Source organism: Musca vetustissima, unplaced genomic scaffold, assembly GCF_032173495.1.
Source record: "Musca vetustissima isolate MV318-11 ecotype Yass unplaced genomic scaffold, APGP_CSIRO_Mvet_v1 utg16502, whole genome shotgun sequence".
NCBI classification, from domain to species: Eukaryota; Metazoa; Arthropoda; class Insecta; order Diptera; family Muscidae; genus Musca; species Musca vetustissima.
The window spans coordinates 1-9494 of record NW_026882112.1 but is presented as its reverse complement, the minus strand read 5'-3'; the positions used below and the strand labels follow the sequence as shown (position 1 = coordinate 9494).

The 9494-nt window shown below is 31.7% G+C and overlaps 1 protein-coding gene across 1 annotated transcript; it reads right to left on the bottom strand.

Moving 5' to 3' along the window:
- Positions 1-8807: 8807 nt before the first annotated feature.
- Positions 8808-9489, bottom strand: LOC133328318 (large ribosomal subunit protein eL37A-like; the record flags this gene model as incomplete). The annotated part of the gene is made up of 2 exons (XM_061536885.1): positions 8808-9107; positions 9447-9489. Coding segments are annotated over 2 exons (186 nt in total), but the record flags the coding sequence as incomplete, so codon positions are not given.
- Between the last annotated feature and the right edge of the window lie 5 nt (positions 9490-9494).

The window sequence follows — 9494 nt, the reverse complement described above, 5'->3', positions numbered from 1 at the left end:
CATTTTGTAAACTTCAACGGTTTTCGATTCTGACTCTGTAGATTCTTTCGATTATTCGATTCTGACTCTGAAGATTCTGACTTAGAAGATTTATCGCTCAAAGCACTATTTTCTCCGAACACAAATTGTAATAGAATATAAAAACAACGCATAAAAAATAAATACATAATTTATTTCTCTTTAGATGTAGGTTTTCCGCTTTTTTAAATAGAAGTTACTAAAATAATAGTTTACCTTATTTCGGAATCCAATTTGGTTTGGAGTCTGCTCTGCTCATCATGATATCAATTATTTACAATTACAAACCCTTTAATATCAACCGCACGAATTTTTTATTGAATTTCGATACACAAAAGAACATTTATATTAAAAGTCGGAAATCACAAACATTTTTCAATAAAGCATATTTTCATTATGGAATTTCTTAAATCTTACTTAACGAATCGGAAATTGCACAACTATTTTACATTTTGCGGTAAAACGCAATTCCAAATTGTAAGTCAAAAAATATTTTCAGAATACAGTTAGATTTTGTTCATTTATTTACAGTGTTGTATATTTATGGAGTAATGGAAAAAGCTCGACAGTGTGTTGTATTTTTTGTGTATTAAAATTAGTGGACTAGTTGACGGGTAGTACTCGTAACGTACAGCATACGTTACGTCAATACGTTACATTTAAGAGTTTTTGATATTTTTAAAATATGGAACAACACTTTTGGTCTGTTCCATAACCTGCAAGAATGTACAATTTTTTACTACGATAATAGTTTTTCCTTTATGATATCGGAAACAAATAGTAAAAATTAGCAGATTCTTGCAGTACGGGAACAGACCATTTGTAAAATAAGGAATATAATGATACATTTACATTAAACGCATTTCAGTTGATCTAAATCTATTTATTGTAATTGACAAAAACATATGCCAAATAAATCATCATAGACCCGGCAAAATGTTCTAATGTGAATGTCGTTTAAGGAAAATGATAAAGAAAACTTCAAAAGAAAGACCCAAAGTCGGACGGGATTGCCTATATGATACCACTATTCACTTTATGTATATTCAAGAGATCTTAAAAAATTTATCGTGACCTATGGTATCTACATATATATGCAACATTTTCTGCCTATCGTCCGACAGGAGCTTATTTCGTGCAACATTGACCTGAAATCGTGCGAAATTATATATTGAAACTATTTACGAAGCGATTGACACACATGTCATTCTATACACAATTCGCTAATATTTATATGAAATCGGATAGAATTATATAGCCCATGCACACACTAAGGCTACGCTTAGACTACTAAATCCACTCGATCTCAAACGTCAATTCCATTGCGTATACGCCACGTAAATCCAGTTCACAAACCCAGTGATTATATTTGCCATATGCGCAATGGAATTGACATTTAAGATCGAGTATATTTCGTAAATCTAATCGTACCTTAAAGTAATAATTTATCAAGTTTATTTTCAATCAGGATTAGGAATACAACACTCAACCAATCCAAAAATATACAACACAGTTGTGGTATGTTCCCGTACTGCAAGAATCTACTATTTTTTACTCCGATAACACTTTTTTCCTTTATGATATCGAAGAAAATAGTAAAATCGTGTAGATTCTTGCAGTACGGGAACAGATCATTGGTCTGTTCCTGTACTGCAAGAATCTACGAGTTTATTTATGATCCGATTTAGATAAAAAATCGGGTCAGATTTAGATATAGCTCCCATATATAGTTTCGCCCGATTTCATCTAAAGGACAGACGGACATGCATAAACCAACTCAAAAGTGATTTTATGCATATTCTCAAAAGGAACCAAGTGTATATCCGTTTCCTTTTGCCTGTTACAAACCACACCACAGTGTGGCGAAAGGGATAAAAAATCTTAAAAAATCTCTTAAGGAGCGCATTAAAAATATCATAAATTTGGTCTGGGCCATTATATACATCGTTCTAAAATGGATATACCTATATTGCCTACAAGGAGTTTTTTGTCATTGAGGATCCGAAAGTAAGTAATCAGGTACTTTATTTTCTGAAACAAAAATTTTTCAAGTCGAAAATAAATTTAAAATAAAAAACTCGACTTTGAGTAATGAGGACCTTTTCATTGGGACTAGGACAACATATGTTATTGAAAGAATTAGTTTTTATATTTTTTACCGTTTTTTTTTTTCCTGACAATATCAAAAGAAAATGTTAGTCCACATAACACCACAAATTACACCTAACACCACAAATTACATTTGATCTGTTTATAATAATTCACCTCTGTTTTTTAATCACAGTGACGAACCTTATATTTGTGGATAGTAATAAGCAAATAAAGAGGGGATCGCAGTTAGAAAACAATAAACCACTTACCTTTTAAAGTACTGTTGTTGAATGATTTTATTGCATCATTAATACAATGAATCCGAATACTGAATTTCGAATACAATTTTTTTTGTTACCAAATTATTTGTGTTTTATCTGTGATTGCGAACATGAACCCACTGTTTCTGGTTGAAAACCGCACTAACTGATGAACACTTCTAACAAGAAAGCAAAGAAGTTATCTATAAAATCTTTTGTAGTAAACCTAAACCGATTGCGTAGATGAACAGACACACAATAACTAGCACTCATTTACGCGAAAACAACCGATTGTGAATCGAGAATAGATGCAGTTTTTGCGTTCTTTAAGAGGCACACGGAAACGTTGTTGTTGCAAAGGGAAGCAATTTGTTTCTTATTAGAAAGCTTTTTGTAGCCAAAGGCGCGTAGATCGAACAAAGAAAAAAAGATGCATACACACACGAACACTAACAGATTCTAACAAAAGCAAACATATTTTGGATTTTTTATAAATAAATATTGCAGAATATTTTTTACACCATATGAAAGGATTTTCCACTATATTTTTTTATTCAACTCTTTGAATTATTTTTCTTTTTATTTTCCTTTTTTAATTTGACAACAAAATTCACCGATCACTTCAAAGGACGTCTATACTTAATGAACGCGGCCAAATAACTAAATGAGGGGACAGTTCTACAAATCTCTCATACCGGTATGATGGGGACTGAGAACTGACATATCGAATGAAGTTTAAAGTTTAAACTTCAATCGTTAAGTCAGCTCTTTAAGCAATGACTTTGTATTGTTTTCCTTTAAATTTTAAGAGTGTATAAAGAAAATGGCCGCGACTGAACGAAACAACAATGGAAACGGAAGGAATGTGAACTTGATGTAGTTTCTTAACCTTACGAATGGGAGGTTCTCGGACTCACTCTTACTGGAATGGAAACTTAACGAAAGGATGTTGAAATGAAGATTGACTGAATTGGTCTGCTTTGATTTTTAAGAGAGGGTACTGAAAATGGGCTTTTTCAATGAGAATAGTTATGAGGGAAAATAAAGAAATGGGAACATGCATCAGTTTTAAAACCTTTCCCATTATCTCGCTCACTGATGAAGATTGATTGCAGTGTTGTAGGAGTATATACAGAAAATGGCTGAACCATAAACTAATGAATGTATAGACACCAAAGTGCTAGTGAAGTGACTCAAACCAAAAAACTCAAAGCCAATTTGTGGCAAAAGTATGAAGATATTATGTAATATAGTTATCCTATGTTATAGATTTTACAAAAATCTTAGTATATTTATTGTCTTCCTCCTTTAAAATATTATAAATTCGATTAAAAACGGAAAATACTCAATTTGAGAGAGCGCTGGTGAGAGCATTTTGGTGTCTATTCCTTCATTTGTCTATGGCTGAACTTAACAACAATGAAAACGGAAGGAATGTGAAAAGTTCTCGCACTCACTCTCCTGGTATGGCGATTATGAAGTTGAAACGAAGACATAGACAAATGAAGGAATAGACACCAAAATGCTCTCACCAACGCTCTCTCAAATTGAGTTAGCTAACAGGTATTTTCCTTTTTAAATCAAATTGATAAACTTTTTAAGGTGGAAGACAATAAATATAGTTACATTTTTGCAAAATCTATAACACAGGATAAATATATTAAATAAAATCTTTCTACTTTTGCTACAAATTGGCTTTGAGTTTTTTGGTTTGAGTCACTTAACTAGCACTTTCTTGAGTACTTTGGTCATAGACTAATGAATTTATAGACACCAAAGTACTCAAGAAAGTGCTAGTTAAGTGACTCAAACCAAAAAACTCAAAGCCAATTTGTAGCAAAAGTAGAAAGATTTTATTTAATATATTTATCCTGTGTTATAGATTTTGCAAAAATGTAACTATATTTATTGTCTTCCACCTTAACAAGTTTATCAATTTGATTTAAAAAGGAAAATACCTGTTAGCTAACTCAATTTGAGAGAGCGTTGGTGAGAGCATTTTGGTGTCTATTCCTTCATTTGTCTATGCTTTGGTGTCTATAAATTCATTAGTCTATGACGAAGATATTCCAATGATCTCTTTTCTGGGAGTAACTATGAGGGAAATTGAAGAATGTACAGTTCTAGAACTATCTCTGTTACGGATAAAAAGAGGAAATATGAAATCTTAACTTAACGAAGGAAGTTTAAATGAAGAGTTATTGAATTGAATTCCTTTGATTTTTAAGAGAGTCTACTTTCTCTGAGAATATTTCCAATGGAAATGGAAGGTTTGGGAAAATGTTGCAGTTTTGTTAACCTTACGAGCATACATACACAATATTGAAGGAGATACGAGGAACACATACACACCTTGTTTAAAAATTCGATTGCATATGGGATAAAAGAGAACAAAAGATTCAAAAGTAAGCTATTGTTTATTTATAAATATAAAATGGTTGAAAACAAATTTTTAATACATTTATAGGAAACTCCAGTTGGCTTAGCTTTTTAAAATAATTTGTTTCGGTACCTGCTATAGGCGTGGATAATTTAAATGATTTTGTAGGGAACCCCAATAGACCAGGATACTTAAAATATTTTTTATGGCCAGGTTTTCAGTGAACTCCAATACACATTCATTTTTTACATAACCCCTACAAGCGTGGTTTTTTAAAATAACATTTTATGTTTTTCCAACCGGCGTGAATTTTTTAAATAATTCTTTATGGAACACCTAAAGGCGTAAAGATTTTTTTAAAATAATTTTTAAGAAACTCCTATGGGCGAGATTTTTTTAAAGAATTGTTTTCAAGACCTCCATTTGGCGAGGATTTTTTAAATATTTTTTTTCTAGGCGCGGATTTTATAAATATTTTTTTCCAAGTTATCCTATAGGCGTGGATTTTTTAAATATATATATATATATATATATTTTTTTTTTTGAGCGTGGAGTTCTTAAATATTATTTTTCAGGCGTGGATTTTTTAAATATTTATACCCTTCACCACACTGTGGTACAGAGTATTATGTCTTTGTGCATATGTCTGTAACAGGCAAAAGGAAATGAGATAGACACATGGTTCCTTTTGAGAATATGCATAGAATGACTTTCTGAGTCGATTTATGCATGTCCATCCGTCTGTAGATGTTAAATTGTAAACAAAGTACAGGTCGCTTTTATGATCCGATTTGGATGAAATTTGGCACAGCTCACTTATTTGGCCCAAGGACGAACCAAATTGGTAAAAAAAGGTTCAGATTTATATATAGCTCCCATATATATTTTCGTCCGATTTAAGGTAAATGGTTGACCAAAGTCCCTATATATCTTTCGATTTGCACGAAATTTTGCATAGGGCACTTAGTTGGGTCACGAATAATGTGTGCTAAGTTACGAAAAAAATCGGGTCAAATTTAGATATAGTTCCCATATATATTTTCGTCCGATCTAAGGTAAATGGTACACCGAAGTCCCTATATATATCGAATTGCACGAAATTTGGCATAGGGTACTGAATTAGGTCCAGAATGATGTGTGCTAAGTTTCGTTTACATCGGTTCAGATAGAGGAATAGCTCCCATATATATTTTCGTCGGATTTTATTTTAAAGGAGCACCAAAGTCCCTCTATATAATTTGCCTTGAAATCGGTTCAGATTTAGATATAGCTTAGCTTCCATATATAATTTCGACCTTTTCATGCTTATTGTACACCAATAATAAATTCGTTCAATTTCATGTCAATATTCCATCGAATATACCCAAAGTGGTGAAGAGTATCATATAGTCGGCCAAGTCCGACTTTACTACTTTTATTTCTAGTATTTTTTCAGGTATATACTTTCTAGTATTTTTTCATTTAAACGTTTCACCATCCAATTGTCAGCATGTCATGTTCCAATTTAGTTGAACAAAAATTATATATTTAATAGATTTTTCAGTTATTTTCATTAATAAATTAATTTTATCGGACGTTTCAATCAGTATTGTATTGAAAAAGTTATAAAAAAAATAATTTTATTTATTAAAATATATAAATTATAAAACATGGTGATGCCATGCCGAGAATTGAATAACAGGCTCCCAACTGTTATTCAATTCTCGGCATGGCTAAACTAGGCATTTCAGAGGTTAAAATAATTTAAGATACAAACGATGTATTCTATTAAGTAAAACCACTCATAACTCTATATTTAGAGCACCTATATAACATTTTTTTTTTAAATTTTGAGCCAAAATAGCCGAAATGTTGCTTATTATTATGCACTGCAGGAAAACCTTGAAGATTTTTGTTCCTAAGGGCGTCATCAATAACAATATAATTACAAATATTTTTTCATCATTTTAAATTCTAAAGTGTTCTCCTGTATGTTCTTTACAATTAAAAAAAAATCCTTGTGAAAAAGATATAATTGTAATATATTTACAAGTCTTTTAAAATCGACATGTCCACTAATTGTTCTTAAGAAACATGAATTATCGCTAGTGTTGAAGAAACTAATTGTGCCTGAATGAATATACTTAGCTCAATGAAATTATATACAGAGATATGTTGCAATATTATTGAAGATTTTTAATGCTATTGTTTGTAATTTATTATTTTATACAAATATGTATATCATCAATCAAAGAAACCTTCAATCCACCAAAGAAGCGAAAATAAAAAGTATATTTAATACTAAGTATTTTAATAGGCCAACACCATTAAATTACATTTAAATTCTAAGTCGTTTGTTGAAATCACAATAGAACTATATTTAAGACAGAGCTTTTGGTTTAAACCCCATATAACATTACCCACAAATATTCGCTATTTCTGTAATGCTGTAATTCTGTATTTTGAGCTCTCATTGTGTAGTACATCTTCCTACAAAAAATTATCAAAATAGGCCTACTTTTCCAATCAAATTGTACAATTTAGAATTTTGTATTGTTAATATGTAGCAAATGTTCTTACTAAAAATTAAATTGGTCCACTTTTCAGTTAGCTCATAAATGGAACACCCCTAACGTTTAGTGTTTTCGGATTTTGTCACGATTTTTGAGCAAATTGGCTGTAATTTCTTTTCATTAAGTGTCAAATTTTCATTCCAAATATGTACAATGGCAAAGGTCGCAGTATATAAAAGTCTCCGGAAAAATACTGATATTTTAAATGTCCACCTCATTGTGGAGGGTATAACAAATGCGAACCGGTTAACATTTTTAACAAAGAGTAGAGTATCTGTGGGTAGGTACGAATAGAACTGGTTTGGTAAGATTATCAGGTTGGACGTCCACTGGATCAAATTGTATACACCATTCATATGTATTTTTACAACTTTTTAAATTATTCACACGAAGAGTGATACCAGAAGGATTAAACCGTTTCGTTGCAAACTCTTACTTGATCTATGTATGATAAAAATATTACGATTGGTATGAATTTGTACATTTTGTTGGGTCCCATCTCCGAACTTTATCTAGTTGTGATAAATTGAATATTTAGAAATTTCTAAAAATTATTAAGAGGTACTCGAACTTGTGTACTGATAAGCCCAATCGTCAAATAATCTAGGGGTCAATTTCGAATTCTAACATTTTATCCATAGGTAGGACTCGTACCCCTGGTCAGGAGCATTTTTTCGGATTAGCCAATTTTTGTTAAAGAATGTTCGTCCAGCTTTGGCCGTCTGTTTAGACAAAAAATAAAGTTTTTATCTAAACCTACTACCACGTTAAGGGTCATTTGACGACCCATAGCGTTTTATAATAACCATATTTGTTTAATGGTGGAAAGTTCTGACTACTCACTGCATGAATCACAAGCTTTAAAACTTTTAGAAAAGTGCATATTTAAATTTCATCAATATAAAAATGGGTGTCAAAGTAGCAGGATTAGCCTAGCATTTTTTTAATCATAGCCAAATTTATCACCTGGGCATTAGATTAAAAAAAGTCCGCCCATAGGCCTGCTGTATGGAAAAATAGTTACTCTAAAATGAAATAGTGATCGCGTAGCCGAATTTTCTTAACTTAGTTTTGAGTAACTCAAATGACCTCTTTCGCATTGTTACTACACCTAATGCATCGAATTAAATTGCATCCCAAATTACAATGTTAATTAATTTAAAATATCCCACAGAAAATCTCTGATTATGCATAAAGATATTTGTTTCATTCGCTGTATGAAAAGTAGTAGTAAGTTAGTAAAATAACTTAAAAAAAGAGAGTGACTAAATATGCATAAGAGTTCCATTCCTGCATACCGTTAAATTGTTCAAACCTTTTCTAAATCAAAGTATCAAGACTTCATCACATGGGATTACATAGATCTGCTGTAAAAGCCAACATCTAATTTATATAAATTCTTTTTTGTAGCTTCCAAGCTAACGATCCACTTGTAGATCTAACCATCAACTAAATACATTCACTTTTTTTGTCACAACAGATGTTATTTTTTTATTCTTTTTCGCAAAACATATTCACATTATCTTTAAAGTTGCTTTATCCAGTAAACAACCCGGAAAACATACAAAAAATATTATTTAAAAAAAGACGAAGGTGACACTTTTGTTGTTTTGAGTCAATCCACAACTCGGACCAATCTGCTATCTAGATACATGGTATCTATCTATTTAGCTTGGGTGGTCTTCTTGGGCTTGGCTTGGGTACCTTCACGGAAGCCGTTGCGGAAACGTCTACGGACAACCTTCAAGTGACGCATGCGGCCGGTACCAGTGGTCTTCCTCCTCTTGGCCTTGATGGACCAGTTGTCTGTAAACAAAGAGAAAAGGATAAATAACATTAGCTAATGTGTTGAAAATATTTCAAAATTACATATTGATTTTATATGTAGGACATGTCCAAACACACAAAATGATTCGAGGATAAAATTATCCACTTATACATAACATTTGTAATGTTTGTTTTCATCTGCCTGTGTGCTTGGGACCGAAAGCTATTGCAAATAAGCTAAGATCTTCAAAACACAGGCACAAAGTTGAAAAAGCAAAATGTCCAAAATTTCAATTTGACATACTTTAATATCGGAATTTTGCCTTTCCCATTTTGTTGTATTTGTTATTGTTGTTATTCACATAATAAAATACTTACAGGAACGCAACTTAGCAGCGGGATAACCGCATTGAGCGCAAGTTGACT